General features: G+C 44.1%; 2 protein-coding genes across 2 annotated transcripts in view; both read left to right on the top strand.

Annotated features, from left to right (window-relative positions):
- Positions 1 to 891: 891 nt before the first annotated feature.
- Positions 892 to 18,556, top strand: Gkn1 (gastrokine 1). Its single transcript, XM_035449037.1, has 7 exons — positions 892 to 903; positions 2,304 to 2,354; positions 2,443 to 2,580; positions 3,453 to 3,569; positions 4,393 to 4,534; positions 18,210 to 18,262; positions 18,440 to 18,556. The coding sequence occupies exons 1-7, from the start codon at positions 892 to 894 to the stop codon at positions 18,554 to 18,556; spliced, it is 630 nt and encodes a 209-aa protein (XP_035304928.1).
- Antxr1 (ANTXR cell adhesion molecule 1) overlaps positions 18,365 to 21,363 on the top strand; it is a 185,784-nt gene continuing 182,785 nt past the window's right edge. Inside the window, exon 1 of the mRNA XM_027428734.2 lies at positions 18,365 to 18,877. Coding sequence (XP_027284535.1) covers positions 18,732 to 18,877 — 146 coding nt within the window. The 5' untranslated portion in view covers positions 18,365 to 18,731. The remainder of the gene's footprint in view (positions 18,878 to 21,363) is intronic.

Below are 21,363 nucleotides of genomic sequence, written 5' to 3' on the forward strand. Positions count from 1 at the left end.
TGAGGGAGGTGTGGTAGAGGCCACAGTGTGGAGTCTAAACAACTAAAGCATTGCCAAGTGACAGTCCAGGAGAAGAGGCAGGGTGCGAAAAGGCTGAGTGCACATGGGATACCTTGATGGTATGGCAGTGTGGAAACCTTGGTGCATGCTGGGCACCCAGGACACAAGCAGCTGGGGGAGCTGGAAACCCCTTTAGGAAATTCCATGAAGGCCATCCCAACACACTTGAACTTTTTCTTAAGGACTGCCAGTGAAAGTTGTTAAGCTCTGGAGATTAATATCTATTTACTATCCATGCTCTGGGGAAAATGAGGGGTATACATTAAAGTATCAGAGACCTGGTGTGAGGCCAGCTGGTCCTACAATGCTGGTAAAAATCCATGAAGGAGTGCCTGGCAAAGGCCGGAATGAAGAGGCATTGGTGAGATGTAACAGCTTACAATAGGATCAGGTCAAGGGAAGGAAGAGAAACTATTCACGAATTTCCACAGGCCCCAGGATCTGGAAGGGCAGATATGCACACAGATCTCTTCTGTGGTGGTGTTTGGCTTAGGGATTACCCTTTTCTTGAATCTGAGCAGTGGTGAAGCATAAAGTATCCACACCCATGGCTTCCATTGGATCAGAACTTATCGTGGATCACACTGAGTTTACTGAGGCACCTTCAGCAGGTGATGAGTCAGATTGCCTCAGGGCCAAGCGCTGTGCTGACCAGGCAGCTAAAGGTTTCCGGGGACTCTGCCGTGTAGATACAGGAAGGGGCAGAAGATAAGCTATGGGCTCCACCTGAGCACACCTAGCTTGAGCAAAGCTGGTCAGGTACAAATACCAGAAGGCTGCGTGTCTGTAGGCAAGCCTGCCTGTTCTCCACGCCACCACACTGCTGACAACATGAAGTTCACAGTAAGTCGGATCCTCCTCTAAAACTCAATACAACTGGAAACCATTAGTAGGGGTGAGAGAAGGGTCTGATTCTTGTTGCGCTGTTACCACAATGGAAAGAATTCTTTCCTTTTTATGGAATCATGGCGTTTACAAGTATGTCCACAGAGAAGAGTAAGTGCTCTGGGAGGGTCCGGCACAAGCTAATTGTGATCGGCTCACCTTCCACAGCACTGGCTCCGGGGTTCTACTCAGGCCAAGCAGTCTCTGGGCTCCAGAAGGTGCCTGATCTTTCTTATGCTTGATTCTGCTTTTGTCAAGAGTCCCGGGCAGGTTCTGGTTGGCTCAGAAGGTCTGTTGTTAAAACCAGTCTTCAAGACTCTTGGCTTTTAACTGGCCCTCCAAGAAATAAGCGTCCTTAGGCCCTGTCCAGCATTTCTTTGAGAAAGGGTGTGAGGATGAAGCAAGCTCAGCTTTTCCTCTCAAGTCCTAGAATGCAGAGGGGCTGAAACCAAATGGATATTTTCTATTGCAGCAGACTCCATGGGCTCTGCCTTATGATGGGATCATAAATTATGCAAATTATGACCTAGAAGTGTCCTCCCCAGAACAGGTTGGATAAAATCAAGGAGAGTACCAAGCACAGGCTGGAGGGTTGGACTTCTCTAGTTCTAGCCTGAGCAGGGGCATGCCTTTGTCTAGGGCAGTGGTTCTCAACCTTCCTCATGTTCAGCCCTTTAATACAGTTCCTCATGGTGTCATCCACAGCCGTAAAATTATTTTTATTGCTGCTTTCTAACTGTAGTTTTGCTACTGTTATGAACCATAATGTGAATATCTGTGTTTTCTGATGGTCTAGGCAAGCCCTATGGGAGGGTTGTTTGATCCCCCAAAAGGATTTCTATCCTCAAGATGAGAACCACTGGTCTAGGGCCCTTTGCTCCTCAGCAGCTGCCTTGGGTACAGGAGATGACATTGTGCTCAGACACTTCTTCCATAGCTGGTTCTTTAAGAGACAGATTTTAAATCTTTGTTAACCTGACAATAAAAATAATAGAAACACTTAACCCACTGAGAAAATGGTAAGAGATTTCCTTCTGTTAGGAAGAAAGCATCCCAGGTCAGAGGAAAGAACAGTTTCCAGAGCTTTCATTATACTGTGTATGCATCAATTTTATGTTTTATTCATCAGTTTTCAGTGTCTAATTCAAAATTCTAAAACTACATATTAATATAATTACAATAAATCAACAATTCTATATTATTATTAATTTTTTCTGTAGTTAGAAAATACATGTGGAAGAAGAAAACATGGATGGTTTGGGATGTTGGTACAATTAATAAATATTTCTGACAAGTTTGGTGGGGGGAGCAGGTGGTGTAAAGTGTGTGACCACTAGCTCTGTTGTCTGTGCTTTCAGGTGGTCTTCGTCGGCCTGCTTGGGCTCCTCATAGCGTCTGGTTTTTCTTACGTAAGTCTCATTTTCTGAAACCTGTTACCAAAATGCATTTACAAAAAAAAGTGATCTTAAATCAGCTTCCATTTCTCATTCACTTCAGACTATCAACAGCAACAATGAAAGCAACGTAGGAGGAAGTGGTCCGCAGGCAGTGAGCATCAACAACCAGCACAATGTGGCCAACGTCGACAGCAACAATGGCTGGGGCTCCTGGAATGCCCTCTGGGATTATGAAAATGTAGGTATTGGACATACAGAGCAAAGATACTGCACACTCACCAGCCATTAAAACTTTCAATGTGAATTCTAGTTGTCCATGAGCATAGCTACCATGTTGCCCAGACGATTTTACTTTTTACACTTAACTATTGGTGATAAATGTTACACAATAGGCTAACATTCAAACCAATGAGCAGTAAGGAAACTATGTTCAAAGACGAATACAAGGATCCATTGGCCTTCCCTGCAGAGAGCCTCCATAGTATGAAAGGTCCATGATATGGAAGGTCCAACATTTCATCTTTAACTCAAAGAGACTAAGTGAAATATGAATGACAATATTGGTTGTAAAAGGAGGGAAAGTTGGAAGGGAACTGGGATTGTCATGTAAAACAATCTTGTTTCTAATTCAAATAAAAGAAATCTGAGAAAAAAAGGAAGGAAAGCTAACACCATTTGATCCTACTCTGCACTTACTATTTTTGTTTTTCAATTTGTACCTTTGGAAACAAACTCCATCTTCTCTGCCTCCTAAAAACTTCAAGGGTGGAAGTTGACTAAGATGGGACACCCAACAAAGTTTATTTCAGCACACACACACACACACACACACACACACACACACACACACACACACACACACACACACACACAGCCTCCTACCGTGTTAGAACTGAAGCCGAGGTAGTGGGTTAGATCCCTATTTCCACCCTCTAAGAGCTCGCAGGCCATCTCTACATATTAACCACAGGCACAACTGCAGGACAGCAGGCTGCAGATCACTTATCCCAGCTCCTCATGACAATGGAGCTCGATTTCCCTCAGCTGTGACTAGGCATGAAGCTTCTGGGGAACCTGTGCCTCACATGTGCTTTCTCTCTTCTTTAACAGAGTTTTGCTGCAACCAGAATCTTTGCCAAGAAATCGTGCATTGTGCACAAAATGAACAAGAATGTCATGCCCTCTCTTCAAGAACTCGACACACTGGTCAAGGAGCAAAAGGTAAAGGCAAGCCTTGTCATTTGGAGTGAGAGGTCTTCTGGTTTCCAGTAATAAAGTTACACCCATTCCTTCTTTGCACAGCATGCCACCATGTTTGTCATGGTAAATGGCACGGTATAAAGAATGCTAGGTGACTGCCTGAGTGGGGGATGTTTCCACTATACCACATGCTATGGCACACACCTGCCTCTGCAGGGTCCATCCAAACAAAAGGTCTGCACACCTCAGTGCAAGCCCTCAGTACTTCAAGGACACACCCCTGCAGTAGTCATGGTTATCAGAACTGGCAAGCACAGAGACTGCCTAGATAAGCTGGATTTCAGATAAAAAGAAATCATTTTTAGAGCCTAAGTACATCCTATACAATGTTTGAGATATTCTTAACTTTAAAAGGATTTGTTGCTTGCTTGAAAATCAAATGTCCTATATCCCCTGTCAATCATAGCTGCAGTAGATGCAAAGAGGGAATCCATAGTTTTCACAGGCAGATGCCTAGGTACCTATAACCCACAAGGTAGAGAATGTAAATAAGCTCTATCCTCAGAAGTTATCACATAGTCCTCCCCTAGAATCTAAGAAAGCTGTTTGATTCACATTTCAGGATACATTTTTGCCTCAGACTTCTGTTTTTATGATTTCAAACCATCTAAGTCCCTCGGGGCACTTAGAAACACCAAGACATTCAAAGCTAGAATTCTCTCTTTTCCTTGATTTAAAAAAAAATGGCAGCCAAGAAACACCCCTAGTGCCCTTGTCCCCTTTAGATCAGCAAATCCCCGGACTCAGCGCACACTTATTTTCTTTCTTTCCTCTTCACACTCAACTTCAGGATAAAGAGCCTGAAGGAGCAACTCCCAAGGAATTGATGTTCTCCATCAACCCTACCAGAGTGGAGGACCTGAGTACATTCGGGCCAAAGATTGCTGGCATGTGCCAGGGCATCCCAACCTATGTAGCCGAGGAGATTCCAGGTGTGTACCCCCTGATGCTGTGCACCCCAAGTCAGTGCTGGTGGAGCCATCAGACTCTGTAGTGTGACCCCAGATGGTACCAACCTTGTGGGGTTGAGCGTCAGAGCAGACATTTCATTAGCATGTGCTTCAGAAACATTAGTTCATAAGCTCCCGGAAGCAATCTTAGAATCCACAGGCTCTACTGCTCTATGAGTCTTACTTTATGGAAACTGAGGCACAGAGAAAGGTCCCAAAGCCTTTGTCAGGGTTAATCCAAGCATTTGGCTCAGATTCTGTGTTTAAACATTATAGAATACTGTCTTTCTTGGGTGGGTGGGATATAGAAAAAAATCCAAATGTCTTCAAAAGAAAGCACAAAAACATGGATGGATAAATGAAAGGAGACTGCCAATAAAACCTTTGACTTCCTATAGTTCCAATGCTTATTTCTTGGCATTCAAAGAATACTAGCCACAAGGTAAGAACATAATCTATCTACAACTTTCCAGGTCTCTGAAGTGGAGAGACACAGAGAGAGAGACAGAAACAGAGAGAGAGAGAGAGAGAGAGAGAGAGAGAGAGAGAGAGAGAGAGACAGAGACAGAGACAGAGACAGAGAGTAGAGAGGAGAGAGAGATCTTGAAGTTAGTGTGTACCTTAGAAATTATGTGACACTCCCCACAGTCCCCAAAGAGTCCCAGGACAGCCACTGATCCAAACTTTTGTTTTCGCCAGGACCGAACCAGCCTTTGTACGCACAGAAGTGCTTCACTGCTAATATACTGTGGATCATCAAGTTGTCCTTCTGTGGAACGTCAGAGGAAACATATTAGAAGTCACTATGGATTTGATCATCAGAGAAATAAAATGTGGGCTCTGACCATTGCTACACCCGACTATGAGAATGCTCTCTGAGAGTTGATTAACTTCTTTAAGGCTCAATAAACCCACCTGGCACCACATACAGTTTGTACTGACATTCCTCATGATTTCTATGAGAGTACAACATGGCGTATGTCAGACACACCTGTCAGCCTGTATTTAAGACCTCTCGTATTTAAGACCTCTCCCTTAGGAAGGACCCCTTCAGAGGCTTCAGATACCACAAACCACAGCCTGAGGTTGGGCTTAGATTATGCCACCACTCTCTTGCTGGTATATGAAATGCCATTTCAAATCAGCAAGGACAAACATCCACTCAAAGTGGCCATAATCAGAAAGGGGCGTCTTCTACAAGGACCCAGGAGTATCTGTAACAACCCAAGGAGATGCTGGGAATGAGAGACTAGAGACTAGAAGCATACTCCTGCTGATACTGAGAACCTCAGATCGCTTCTTTCCCCAGAATGGCATGTTCCACCCCTGTAAACTCCAGCCCCTCCTTCATCTGAGATGAGCTTGCTTTTCATCATATATAGGACAGGATAGCTAGACCAGAAAGTCAGCCTCAGTCTTCATGTTCATATGCCTTCCCAGATCAAGAAACATCGCCTAATGTTGAATCCCACTTCCGTATCCCCTTGACCATATCTGGTTCAATAGTCTACAACCTCCATTCCTTGACAGACCAAGAGTGACATCATAGGGTACCCAAGCACAAGGGTCTCCACCAAAGGAGAAAGATCTGGAAGAAAATATTCTCCCACCATTGTGTATAGTAGCAACCTGCACTTCATTTTAAAAGTTGCTTCCATACATTTTTTGTATGTTTCTGGAAGTCATCAGAAAATTCTTACTCCATTTCTTTATCTTTGTATGAGTTATCCCTATGTAAACCTAACAAAACTAAACAAGATACTGAGTTCCACCACTTAGACATTATCTATATTGGCTAGTGTCCACTGGTAGGAAGTTATAGTAATTATTTTCACTATGTTGTAGTTTCATCACTTTTTGTAAACTAGTGTTACTTCTGAAATATTCTGAAGCCCATAAAAGCAAAAAACCTGTCAAAGATCCATCAAAGATCACAGCTGTAGTGGGTTGGAAAGATGGCTCAGTGATTAAGAGCACTTGCTGCTCTTCCAGTTAACCCTGGCCCAAGTTTCAGCACCCCCATGGCAGCTCACAATCATCTATAACTCAGGCCCCAGTTGATACAATGCCCTTTTATGACTTCTGTGTGCACCAGGCATGCATGCAGTGTGCATACATACATGCAGACAAAAATGCATACACCTGAAAAGACCACACTTGCAGATGTTGCTTTGATGAAGGAAGCAAAGAAAGAAAACTAAGTTCCAGAAAGTGTGTTCAGCGTCATGTACCTGACTTTGGGAAATGGTGAAGTCAATGTTTTGTAGAAGAATTATCTAGTATCTATTTTGGATTAAAAACAAAACCTACTGGGAAGATAAAAATTCTAGATTATATAAGCTTATCAAAATATACAAGGGAAAAACTATAATAACTTCAAAGAAAAACAATTTTACTATCCTAGTTGAATATTTTGTATACCCATCTTTTAATTGCTTATGCATGAAGAACTAAGGACATTGGCAAATGTCCTTAGATCAATTACCTTATTTGAATAAGAATATATAGAATATCACAAAATACATATTTCCTATAAGCACATATAGAAATTATGTAAACTAAGATATAAATCAGATTCAATTTATTCAAATCATTAGCATCATACATGACACTTTCTTTTAGTTTTGACTTATTTGAGACAACAAATATTTCCCCAAATGAAACAAAATAATTTCATTTGTCCTGAAATTGTGTGACATGTTTCTTAATAAGACAAGAATTGAAGAAAAGTTAATGATTACAAGCAGAGCATATGTTATAACATGAAATAAGGAAAGCCCTACACAGAAAACCATGTGAGTAGTGTCCATGGCCATGTAAAGAGGGAATCTGGAGCCTTAAATCTTCATTTTGTACAAAAGAGAAGGTTGAACATTGAGCCAGGCCTTCACCATTAAAAATGAGAGAAAAGTGAGGCTGAAGAGATGGCTCAACAGTTAAGAGCACTTGCTTCTCTTCCTAGGTACCCAGGCCCAATTCCCAGTACCTACATGGCAGCTTACAACATCCATGACTCAGGCTCCAAGAAATCCAACATCTTCTTCTGGCCTCTGAATTCATATAGGAAAAATACTCATACACACTAAAAATAAATAGGAATTTTTGTGAGGGAAAATATGCTATATCTAAAGTAAAAATAAAAACTAACATCACAAATCATTAAAATAGAAATCAAATATAAAATTCTGAAGGATCAGACAGAGCCTTGATTAGTTCCACTTTAGTTGTTTAGTTAACCTAACCTAGTTAGCCTAGTTAGTATAAGTTCAATGTTTCTTCTCACACAAATTTCTCAATACTATTGACAGGGCATGCATGGATTTTGGAAGACAGTGCTGTGATCTGCATCAACATCACAAACTAAGCTTTAGATGAGGTTTATGTCCTTTAAGCTTATTGTAAGAAGCCAGAGTCGTAGGGGACACACACACACACACACACACACACACACACACACACACACACGTACAATCTCATTAAGATCTATGCCTGCCCAGAGCCTCTGAATCCTTTAGCTAACCACCCAGGGAGGCCAAATCCACAATACTGCCTTTCATGCTCCAGGAAAGCAAGTGGCTCCTCCCTCCTCTATTCATTCATTCCATGGAAATTGCTCAAGAAACAGTGAGATTCAGCACAGACATCTCTCCAGCAATTTGCTAAGAATGTCCTAGAGAAGAAATACAGAGAAGGGGACTGCCCACAGAGAACCTCTCCCCTTTCTGCCCCCTCCCTACAAGGTTCATCTGGGCAGTGTCAGAGTTGGGCACAGCTGGCATAGCCCATCTCTTGTGGTACCCACTGCAGAGAGTAAGCTGATGCTTTGGGCAAAGCTGGAGTTACACACTGGTTCCTACACAAATGAACTAACTGCTCCAGAGCAGAGCTATATCAGCCCCATCAGTCAATGACTAAAGCCATCATGGCATCTCAGCAGCATTCATGACACACACAAGTAAGCATCTTCAACCAGGCACCGTCAGCTAGCCAGGAGCTGGCAGACTGAAGCCACACCGTCAAGCTGAAGTAAAGATGAGGGAAGTGACTCTCTGTGCCCTTCTCGGGTGACAGGGACTGAACAGTGTACTCAGAGTTTATCACTGGAACAAATGGTGAGATGAACTCGTGCAACTTTGTTTTCAGAATCTCGCTAAAAATCAAAGTGGGGACAGTAAGAGCAATAAAACTCACCACAGCTGGAGAGGAGTGGGGTTGTTAAGCTTACACCTCCAGGGCACCGATTAACAGCAAAGGAAGTCAGGGCAGGAACTCAAGCAGAAAGCAAGCAGAAACCACGAAGGAGCATTGCTTGCTGGATTGCTCAGGCTCATGGTTAGCTGGCTCTCTTCTGCAGCTCAGGACCACCTGCCCAGGGGATAATACTGCCCACAGTGGACTGGACATTCCTACATCAATTACCAATCAAGACAGTTCCCCACAGACCAACCTGACAGACATCCTCCAGCTGAGGATCCCTGTGCAGGTAATCCTGAGCTGTGGCAAAGTGATATTTAAAACCAACCACCACACTACCTCTACCTGATGCTGTGTGTTGATTTACACAAGCTGCACTGTGGGTTTTTCTTCCACACCTCACTACATTTTATCCATCACCAAAGAACTTGTAGTTGTTAAGTCTAATGAAGACCTTACAGGACTCTGCATCTGTGCTCCAACTGACACACATGACTGTTTTCCCCTATTTCTTCTCTTTCTATGCCAAGCTCTTCAAAAACATCTGTGTTCTCTTGGGTTCTCCCTCACTACTCATTTCTTACTCCTCTTCATCACCTAAGGCAGTATTTAAGCACACACATAGCTCCAACTCCCATAAGTCACGAATTCCAAAGTTCTTCCACCCATGCATTGATCCTGAATGTAAAATGCACGGAGCTAGTTTCTGGATTATAATTTTGTAATTAAATGTAAAGCTGTGGTATTAATTAAGAGGGATGGAGAATATATTGGAATCTTTGGAAAGAAGATATATGAAGGGACATCTCAAGAGCAGGGGGCAGTCAGTTCAACTGGGGAGCTATACTGCTCATATAACTGGATTCATATAACTAGATTCAAGTGCAATGAAGACTAGAAAATTTAATTGTAACAGTTATATGTTAGAAAAACAAGATTTATGGGGAACTATCAACATTTGGGGAAAGCATTCCAAAAATATCTACTATGTGTGCCTAAAGTGCCGTTGCTTTGCTGGGCTTCGATGTTTTCTTTCTCTTTCCCACAGTTCCTGAATTGAGTGCATGATCAAGAATTGTGCTTTAAACTGACCTCATTACTTAGGAAGTATGTAATGAATTCCCATGATGTTTCTGCTTTGTAAGTTTCTGTTCCATCACTAAATCATGGCTCTTCCTTATCTGCCACCCAAGGTTTTCCTTCTGTCTCTGGGTGGATCTGACTGTTAAGAAACAGTTTTCTGACTATGGGTCTTTATTTCTTCCTTATTGGCTCTCAGACCTGTAACAATTCCATTGAGTGTTCTGTCTATTTCGACCCAAAGATAATAATTTCCCTTATCTTTCTTTCTTTGTTTATTCACTTACTGCACTGTTTTCTTTGGGTTTAAGGCACAAGTTAATATGGCTAAATTCATAAGATGGTTAAGATTGCACAGCAATCACCCATGGTGAGAAATACAACAGAGAAGAAAACAAAGGCTGGAATCACAACACCCTTCATGCCTTGGGTTCTCCATTTTGACAAGTGTGTTCTGGCTTCGGAATTGGCCCCTACTCGGGAAACTAGCTGACCTCATGCCTAATAAGTGACACATGATATCTCGGTTTTTACTTTGACCACGGGAAAGAGCAATGCTTTCAAATACGAGGATCCAGGATGAGCCAACCTCTTAGAAAGCCATCTTGGTTGGGCACACATTTCCTTACATCTGAAAATCTGTCCCAGTTCTTACTGCTCTCAAGCAATTCACAAGGGGCTCAACACTTAGAGCAAACACATCAGATAAACGGATATTTCATTAGCTACAGCTCCATTTGCACATTGCTCTGGTGAGTTCTGATGGGTTAGGAGTGGGCATGAGCATCCTGGATCTCTCACATATGCCGGAGGCAGTTGGTATAGCTCAGATTTTAGTCTTATTATCATGGGCTCTTCCATGATGACTCTTAGGTCTCCTAGTGAGAAGGAGCTCCCTAGAGCAGAAAGAAACATTTGTGTTCATTCACCTCTGGAACAAGTCGTCCTCGTCCTCATAAATGTATCACTGAGGATGTTATTATTCTCTTGGACTTTTCATGGTGTGTGGAAGGGACATGTTGAGTTTCCTCTCAAAGAGAGGATGAAAATCATTGGGCCAATAGTGGTTATACATTTCTGCCTTCCTGATAATCTCTGTTAAAGCACAAGCAATTGTTATGTATCCCCCACTCAAAGCACAGGGATTTACACATAATAAGTATATTAGTTACTTTGTCTCATTTGTTGCAACAAAAAATAACAAGAAAGCAACCTGAGAAAGGGAAAGTATCTCTTGTGGCTCACATTTTGAGGATACAGGTCATAGTGGTGGGGAAAGGATAGAGGCACAAATGTGAGGCGACTGTCACATTGCATCCAATCAGGAAGCAGAGAGATGAACGCAGATGCTTATTAGGTTTTCCTTTCTCCCCTTTTTATTCAGTCTTGGTACCCAGCCCATGTTTAGGGCAGTTCTTCTCTCCTCAGTTAACTCTCTAGAAACCCTCATAGTCACCCCCAAATGTACTTCCCAGGGGGTTCCAAATCTAGTCAAGCTGACCATAAAGATAAGCCATCACAGTAGATGTCTGAAAAGTACTTGAATCAGTGAAGAAGTTAATCAGAATGGAGAGTAAGAGTATTTACTATTAGTGTAATGTTTATTGAGTATTCGAGACTTTCATATACACACACACAATGTATTTTGATCATATTCACCCTCCACTCCTCCCCTAGCTCCTCCCAGATCCACCCCCCAATCTGTGCTTTTTAAATGGATCTATATATCTCAAAAAACAGAATAAGGGCCAGCAATATGGCTCAGTGGGTAAAGGTACTTGCCAAGCAGGCCTGAAGACCTGAATTGGATCCTAGAGCTCTCAAAAAGGTGGAAGGAGAGGAAAAATTATACAAGGTTGTCATCTGACCTTCAATGTACAAATGTACATGTTCCCCACCCTACACACACACACACACACACACACACACACACACCATACACCCCACACACACCACCATGCACACACCACACACACATACACACACATCATACGCACACATCACACCACACACATACCATACATAGACACACATATGCACATACAACACACACATACACTATACACACACACACAACCCCCTATCATACATACACACTACACACACCACACATATCACATACAGATACCACACACACACTCCACACATTTCACAAAACCACCACACACATACACATACCATACACACATCACAAACTACACACACACCATACATACACACATATATATGCACACACACCACACACATAGACTATAACACACATACACCACAGCCCCCCAATATACACACACGACACACACCATACATACCACACAAGACACCACACATACATACACCACACACCATACACACCACAATACATACACCACACACTCATTTCACAACACACACAACACACACACACCACACATACATACACCACACACATATTCACAACACACATACCACACACACATGCTACACACATATACTACACACACCACACACAAACACCACACACACACACACACACACACACACACACACACACACACACACACCACAGTAATAATAAAAAGATTTTAAGAAGTAAGAGAAAGGAATATCACTGGTTGTTGATCACACTCAGTCATCTCACTGGAGCTATTAAACATTCTTGGCTGATGGAAATAGGATGCTAGCCAATGGGTTATCATTAATAGCCTAAGTCTGTTTTCCATTTGTTTCCTACATGCATCCTAGGAAACCACCAATTCCCAGTTGTTCCTAGATGAGCTAAAGTCTTTGCATTTTCACAAGTCTATAGTATGAATAGCCTACATACAAAGTGAGCTTTGATTCATTCTTAGAAAAACCACATGATCTGCAAATGGCTCCAGAAGAAGGTCGAGTACAATTTTTCAGGATCTCCCAATAGCAATAAAACCCCAAATCTGTTGAGTTCTTTCTGAGGCTATGGATGATATATTATCTTGTTGAGCCACTGAACAACCCAGTGAGGTAGCCAACATTATTCTCTATTATGCAGGGAATTGAGCTAAGGGAGCCAAGAAGCTTGCACAGCCATCCTGGGAGGAATCACTTTGCCTGAACAGCTTGTTTTGAGACTCTGTTATTCACTTGCGGGTCACCCTGTCTAGTTCTGACATTAATTCTGCCTGTTTTGATAGCTTTCATCAGGGAAGAAGAGGGTATCAGACAAGGAAGGAAACAAAATCGGACACTAATATTTGTATTCCTCAAATCCCTAAGCCTGTTTCTGGTATTCTACAGATATTTGTACGTTGAAGGGCTCAATGGGATTGTTCTTCAATGAGCAAGCCTCCTTTACAGCACCCATCCACACATCCCACTCATACATGGGCCATGTGCCCACACACTCTGAGGGCCACTTGCATGCGATTTAGAAGGCATTGTAACAGCCCCCCGCCCAGACCTTAGCACAGCTGATATAATGATGGAAATATCAATCATTCAGGCCTTGAAACCCAGCACAAAGGCAGTAAAACTTGACAGAGGAAGAACAAAGACCTATTCAATCAAAGCCCATAGTTCTGGGAAAGTCTCTAAAGGAACTACCCTTGCTCATTGGCTTCTGTAGTTCCAATTCTGGCTAACTGTTCTTGCTGACTGATGTGTGTCAACCCAGGATGTGTGTGGCTTCTGTGCTTAAAAGCTCATCCTGAGAAAGGCTCTGGGCTACACTGGGGTATTGAGCACCTAGTGCAGTCACCAGCTGGCTAATAAAAACTTTCTATTGGCTTGAACCAATGTTCAAGTAGTCTTCTCTGCTGGAGAAACTCACAACATGGGTCATTACAAGGGTCAAAACGATTATGGACTGACGGTCCTGGAGAGATTTCCGCTGATCTCTCACCAGTGTGGATTGGTCTGAAATCTGTGAGTAAGACCCTTAAATATGCCAGAGTTGAGCAGAATTGGCACTGAGCTGACCTGGTTTGTGATTAGCTCTGTGTTGGCTTCAGCTTATCTAAGATAACTTTCCCTCATTTGTACATAAGTTCCAGGCTTGTCAGGACCCTGCACTGTACTGACCTATTTCAGCTCGAGTTTTGAGTTTAGCTGGCCTGGTCTCGTCTTTACATGAAATGAACTGTTTGTTCAGCAAGGGCCAGAGAATGAGTTCTTCTGAAGGCTGGGTTAATAATGACTGTCAGCATTACAGAATTACCTGGTAACTAAACCTTGGAGTAAATCTGTGAGGGAGTTTTTATATTAGGTCATTTGGAGTAGGAAGCCCCATCCTGACTGTGGGTGAGACCTTTCCACAGGCTGGGGCTCCAGCCCAGTCCTGACATTCATTGCTTTCTGCTTCCAGACTTTGGATGCAATGTGACCAGCTGCCTCAAATTCTGGACACCATTGGAGACTGTATCCCTTCCTATTTAAAGACCCCCTTGTTGCTTTTTTGTCCCATTGGTGAGAGAATTTACTAATGTAGATGGCATATATCCCTAGCAAAACTAGCTTGTGAAACATATTAAATAGGATCTGTCTTGGACTGATAATTGACCCATCTACAATATGAGCTTATATTTTAGAGGGTTCTTGATCAGTCAGCATTGAGTTACATTCCATCCTGAGTGGGTTTCATGCCTTCATGGCAAGGGTTGTTAGCAGGCCCCAAAGGCTGGGGCTTTGGAATGAATCAAGAGCTTTTTTATGCTGAACCTACTTGGAACTAGACTCAGCTTGGCTTTGGTGGGAGTGTTAATGTTCCTGAGTTGAACAGCTCTGGCCATTTCTGGACTGCAGTTGAGGATTGCCTGGCCTCCAGGACACCCTCATGACATCTCTCTCAGATCACTTCAGCGCCTGGGCTTTGCTTGATTATACTGGCACTTTTGTTTATCCTATTACCAAAGCCAACATGGCTCAGATTCTTCAGAAATTCTGTTGTTCAAGATAAATACTCTCCTGACCTTTTTACACATGGTGTGTGGTCTGGGTGACCAGGGAGACATCCAAGAGCCTACAAATAGTGGGTTTACCCGATTGACATGAAATGTACTAGAATGTATCAGATTTGTCCATATTGTTGGCAACTATTTATTAGAGAAACAAATTTTATTTGTCTGCATTGTCTGGAGCCTTTTTTAGGGCCTTGGTCAATAGCCCAAGGATCTCTTTGGTGCCCAGTGAGATTCTGGGAAGATAAGACGGCAGTGTGATAGACAGATGGTTGTGATGCGGCACCTAGCAGGTGTCTGAAGCTTGACTGCGGGACCTGGACCACGGGAGGGAAGTCAACAAGGCAGTGAGTCAGTAAGAAGTTGATAGGCAGGCATGTCATATTTAATAACTACTATCTCAATGAAAGAAACTCTGCCCCCTCTGGTATGGCAATCGCTGTGTCAGACTGAAGCCTTGGCATGTCAGTCTAGGGGCAAATTCTCTAATCTCTTGAAAAACAAAGAGTTTGAGATTTATGGAATCCTTAAATATCTTGATACTTTTCCTATTGCAGATAAAACATCTACAAGAGTCACAGACTACCCACTTATTCTCTTATTTCCCCGGAAAGGAAGGTGTTTCCTTGCTAGTGACTGAGCACAGGGCCTCCTCCCTCTGTTGTTCTCCACAGCAACACTCCTTAGTGAAATTGACACTTGTCAAAGTAATGGAGGTTTCCTGGGACTTATTCTCCTGACTTCCACAGCTTGTGGTACTGTTTTGATCCCTTCACACCCTGGTTTCTACCTGTATAGGTGGGGGAGGGGGAGGACCAGGAAGGGGAGGCAGCTGCAGTGGCTAAGGTAGCAAACTGGAGATGACCAGCTTGCACCAAAAAGGGCTCTTTGTAAAAACCTGGAGGAAAGGCCAGGGGCAGCTGGAACACTCCAATGCCTGAGTGTCTCTACCCTCTTGAGGGCCACATTTGTCCTGGGAGTGGTGGGGGGCACACTCTTCTATCCTCCCTGCTCCTCTGTGAGAATATTTTAAATGGACCCTCCTCCTGCTCTGGAGTCTATGCCTCTACCTGTCCTTTGTAATGGTGTCTTTGGTTTTAGAGAGCTCTGTCACAACCCAGTGCTCTCTCCCAGGTTGACTTCCTAAACCGTTGTCCCTGCTACATTCTCAAGGGATTCCTCTGCCACCCAAACACTTAGATACCTTAGATCACGAGGGCATGCAGATGAGAGATGTTCCTAAAACCTCACTGGTTCCTCCTGTCCCTCGCTTCCCTGCAGGGATATTCAAGCTTTACCTGCCAATCTCACAAACACTTTCTTTGTTACACTGTCCTCAAGTTCCTTCTCTTCCTGGACCATTGTCCCCTGGTTTTCCAGCCTTCATCGGTCAAGACAGTTTCTGTAGACTTTCCCTCCTTATTTCTTACCACAGAGCTTGGTGGGGCCAAGATGAGTTTTCCTCATTTGAGGCAGGAGAAGGTAAAGAAAAGGCCAACTTAGACCAGTTAGAGTATTTTTACTTCCCCTAATTATTTTTTTCTCACAAAGAGAAATTCCCAAAATGTGGGTGCCAGTAGGTGTTACCCGAAAACAGCTTCGTAGACAAGTAAGTGTGAGAAACTGTCAAATCACTTTTGTCCTACGGAAAATCTTCAAGGGTTAAAGTGACAATAGGCAGTTGTTAGTTACCTGTTGTCACATAACAAACTGCCCCCAGGTTAGCAGCTGAGAACACTGTCCCCTGCTTCAATGGGTCAGGAGTCAGGGGAGGGCCAAGTTAGGTGCTTGCTTGGGTCTCAAAGGCTGCAGTCACCCGAAGGCTTGGCAGGCCCTGGAGAATCAGCTCCCAAAACACCAGGCTGGTGACTGATGTTGGCTGTCGGTAGAGATGGCAGTGTCCAGCCACATGACTGGGGTCTGGGGTTTCTCATACTATACCAATGTATTAGTCAGAGTTCTCTAGAGTCACGGAGAACTTGTGGAATGAATGAATGAATCTCGCTCTCTCTCCTTATATAGATATGGAACTTATTGGAATGACTTACGGGCTAGCTGTGAATGCAAAGTCCAAGAATCTAATAGCTGCTCAGGCCCACAAGGCTGGGTGTCTCAGCTGATCATCTGTTGGAGTACAGAAGTAGGTCCCAATGCCAGTGAAGGAATTGATATGTTCAAGACAGAGGCAAGAACGGCCCTTCCTTCTTCCATCATCCTGATATGGCTTCCAGCAGAAGGTGTGGCCCAGATTAAAGGTGTCTTCCAGTCTAAAGGTCCGAATTAAAGGCTCAGTGTCTTCCTGCTTCAAGATCTGGATCACAGGTGTGCCCTCCATTTCTGGATTGTAATTCATTCCATATATAGTCAAGTTGACAACCAAGAATATCCATCATAGCGACTGAGTCTCCTCAGAGTAAGCGACTGAAGAAGCAGGGAAGCCACAATCTCTCACACTTGTGCCTTAAAAATCAGATACCATCAAATAGGCACTATCAAATAAGTCACTTCCTTTATGTGGGAGGTGTGTGAACTGAGGCTGGATCACTCTGGAGACCACCCCAGAGGGGAGCTAGTGTGATTCACTAATAATGTGCTTATTTGAAAACATAACCAATGATTAATAGGGCATTCCAAGATACTGGAATATGATTTGGCGGAAAAGTACCAGGATGGCCATGGTGGGGAATAAAGGTCTCACAGGCTCTTGAATGGAGGTCGAGAAGTGTGCCTGTCTAGAAGAGCCTTGAAACTGGGACGAGAGTTCACATTGACTGGTGACTTCCGGAGTGGTGGAAAAGCTTGTATCCTGTGGGAACTGGGACTCCAATTAAGGAAGACCCATGGGTCTAGAAAGGCAAGCACAAGACTGTGGGACAGCGCCTAATGGCTTGAACTGTTGACAGTCTTGAAAGCTGTTTACTTCCTCAGTGCTTCATCAAAGATGGGGAGGGATAACAAAGCTCACAGGCAGAAAGGAAGACCTTTATCACAGACTCCCTGAAACGAGACGATCCAGAGGCCTCAGCCATTCCAAGCCTGCAGCAGGCTCAAGGCAAACCTCACATTTGGTGGCCTTGTGTGTGCAAAGCGTTCAACTCGAGCTCTTCATGATAGGAAATAATACTATGCAAGGTTGCCCGATGGCTCAGATCACAAAGGCCTCGTTCTTCCCTGCCTCGTTTGCACAAAGGCTCGTGTTTGAAAAGTTCTGGTCTGGGATTGGAGCCACCCTGCTTGAAGGAAATGAGTTTCCATCAGATGTTTACAGTGACTGTATTCGCAGATGCAGAAGAGGAAAAAAAGAAAAAGAAAGAAAGCTTGGAAAGGCTAGAGAGAATGGAGAAGTAGCCGTGGGAAAGGCAAGGAGCAAGACAAAAAGGAAGCATCGATTACAGGCCTACACCTCACCTGAAGATTCTGAGATTTGTTTATCCTCCCCTGCCACCAAAACTCCCCACCCACTCCTGTCCCAGCTCGCCAAGGTCTAGCGGACCCCAACAACACTTTCGCAGCCCTTGGCCACAAGGTGGCACTCTTTGGACTTTCTTCCTCCCGCGCCCTCCCACCAAAAAAAAAAAAAAAAAAAAAAAAAAAAAAAAAAAAAAAAAACTAAGAAAGGAGGGGAGAGAGGAGGGAGCAAAGACACCGCACTGCCCCAACCAAGAACAATTTGCAAACCCACCCCATCATTCTTAAAATCTAGGACAAAGAGCCCTCGGGACGGAACTGCTTCGACTGCAAAGCTACACGCTCAGCCCGGGAGCGGCCTGACGGCCCGAGTCCAGCCTCTCCACGGAGTAGAGCGCCCTGGGGTCCCTGAAACCCGAAACCCCAGCGCAGAACCGGCGGAAACCAGAGTGAAACCCTTGAACTTTTCTGGACAATTGCTTCCGGGCGTTTCCAGGCAGCCAGGGGACCCGTCGGGAGGCCCGGCCGCGTATGGCGAGCCCCTGAGGTCCTGCAGACGCAAGAGAGGCCAGCGCTCCGGCTGCAGCATGGACCGCGCGGGGTGTCTGGGTGCGGGCCTGCGGGGACTCTGCGTGGCTGCGCTCGTGCTCGTGTGCGCCGGGCACGGGGCACGCCGCGAGGACGGGGGACCAGCTTGCTATGGGGGATTCGATCTCTACTTCATCCTGGACAAGTAAGTGCTTAGAGGATGCTGCTGTCTGTCGGGTGGTCCCCAGGGACGCCACTGCTGGGCTCCCGTCCCCAGGTGCAGGCAGTCCCTGCTGCTTTGCCTGCTTTTCTTGCTGTCCCTGGCCCCAAGCTTGCGAGTCCCAGGAGGATGCAGTTGACTCTATTTGTCTGATTGCTTTCCACCTTGGTGATGAGGGATTGCAACCTGAGTAGAACTTACAAACACTTCCAAAGTAAGAGACAAGGGTGTTCTTCAAAGCTAGCCATCTCCTTTTACAAATGTTCGGTCACAAAATGCAGTCTTTGTTCTCGTGGCTTGATGCCTGATGACCCTGGGCACTTAGTGGAAGTCCAAGTCACGGATTCTCTTACCCCTGGGATTCCAGCTGGTCCCTTTGTAGGGACCTCAGCCTTGTAGGGACTGAGTACCATCCCTGCCCCCTACCCTAGAGACAGATGCCAGTCTCACTGCCACCCTTCCTCCTGAGTGGCGTCAACCATTGCTTTCAGATACTGGCAAATGTCCTAAGCGCCCTTTGCCTTCAGAGCTGAGATGTAGGTAAATTTGGGCTTTTGGCTTTTTGACTGATGGGCTGCCAGGGAAGCCAGCATGGTTGGCCTTCTGACTAAAATGGACTTTGCTTTAAGGGAGAAGGGAGTTAAGACCAGTTCAACACTTTCCAGATCCCCACAGGGCTGCCAAGCCACAGTCACTCAAGTTCGCTTATGGGCGCTCAGCTGAAAAGCAGCTCCAACAATAAAAGGTCCGTTAAGATCCGGGCTCCTTAGATCTGTGCCGGTGCCAGGAGAGGCGCTTGCAGTTACAGTGGTGGGGAGATGAATTTCACAGACTGGAAAGTATTTGGGAGTTGGAACAAGAGTCCTGAAAAATAAGCTGGCCGCTGGACACCAAATGTGCTTCGCAGTTGCTGCTGGGGTTTGGTTTTTCCGTAGAGACTGTTTTGAACTCCAGATTCTTTGGATAAAAAGTGAGATCTCTTTCTTACAGATTTATGAGAAGGTGGATACTTAAAACTCAGGCCCAGGCTAAGAAATGGAAAATCTTTTGTTGCTTTAGCAGGTGGGAGCCGGAGCTCCTGGGTCAGAGAAACTCTGGGACTCTGTCTGAAACCAAAGATGCTCCCCATTGTGCTCCTTAAGAGGGCTTGAGGGCTGCATTTCAGTAGAATCCTTGCCCAGAACGCCCAGGCCTTGTTCCCTAGCACCTCAGAAACCCATAAACTCACTGTGGTGTTGCTGGGCATGCCTATATGCCTGCAGTAGGGAGGTGATCCTGGGTTCCTGAGCTACATAGTGAATTCAAGGCCAAACTAGGTTACCTTAGACTCTGTCTCAAAAGAAACAAAAATCATAGCATCACAGATCCTAAGGAATCCATGGGGAAACTTGAAACGTGAACAAACAAACAAACATCACCATTTCCCCAGAGGTCTGCCGGGTGCTGTGAACATGACCAGGTGTCCTAAATCTATAATTTGAGTTCAACTTTTGGTTCAATTTATAAACGAATTTATTGAGGTGATGGAGGAATCTTGGCAGAATCATCTTAGAATTATTTCTGGGGGGGGGGACCAAGCCAAAGGCTATACAACATTTTGGGGAAAGAATAATAAAGACAATTTCTTAGCAAATATAGAAATGTCTTAGAAAGCAAATTAATGAAAACAGTTTGGTGAAGTTCAAAGTGTATGTGTACAAAGTAGAAGAATATATAAGTACCTGTGAGTGCTTGGTGGAATTTCAAATAAGTGGGGAATGAGTTCCTTATTTCTAAAGATGTTCTTTGGCAAATGGTGAGGAATGTCTGTGTAGCCTCAGGTTTACACCTTACAGAGAATGACAGGAAGAAAACACAGGGAGATTTGAATATATAAGTGAAAGACAGCATAAGTGAAATGTAGTAAGATGAAAACGTTTTTGCAACCTAATTTACTCTCTGAAGTCTGACCTTAGTATGGAAAAGCTGGTTAGAAATCAGCCTTATGTCATAATTTCCCAAGGAAAAAAATATGTGAAAGTTAATACACGAACAAAAACATTCTGTTTCACTAGTAATTAAAGAAATGGAAAAGACCAAACCTGATTCTGTTCTTATTAGGTTGGCAGAGAATTTTAAAACATCACAGTGTCCAGTATTGGCCACCTGTGTCCTGTCTTTCTAGGGACAGTATAACTTATGGTCTTTGTGGACTTGAACTGCAGGGTCGAATTTTCTAGAAGGACAGAAGTGTTCTGTGTTCCTGTTGTCCAGAACAGTAGCTACTCACCATATGTGGTCCCCATGCAAATGAGGACGTGAACTTTTAATTTTGTTTAAATTAAATAGTCACATGTGGTGGCCATGTGAGCGGTGCCAGTGAGGCGGTGCCTCGGCAGGAAGTAGCACAGGCTTTTAACACAGCTAAGGGGCTGCTTTCCCATCCAACAAGGCCTTACCTTAAAAAGAAGAAAGAAAAGAAAAGAAACGCA

This window comes from Cricetulus griseus, chromosome 8, assembly GCF_003668045.3.
Source record: "Cricetulus griseus strain 17A/GY chromosome 8, alternate assembly CriGri-PICRH-1.0, whole genome shotgun sequence".
Lineage (NCBI taxonomy): Eukaryota > Metazoa > Chordata > Mammalia > Rodentia > Cricetidae > Cricetulus > Cricetulus griseus.

Bases quoted from the DNA above. Each gene is read 5' to 3' on its own strand.
- Gkn1 (XM_035449037.1), top strand. The intron at 2,581-3,452 runs GTAGGTATTGGA...CTTCTTTAACAG, and splicing joins CCCTCTGGGATTATGAAAAT to AGTTTTGCTGCAACCAGAAT. The intron at 4,535-18,209 runs GTGTGTACCCCC...CTCCTGTCCCAG, and splicing joins TGTAGCCGAGGAGATTCCAG to CTCGCCAAGGTCTAGCGGAC.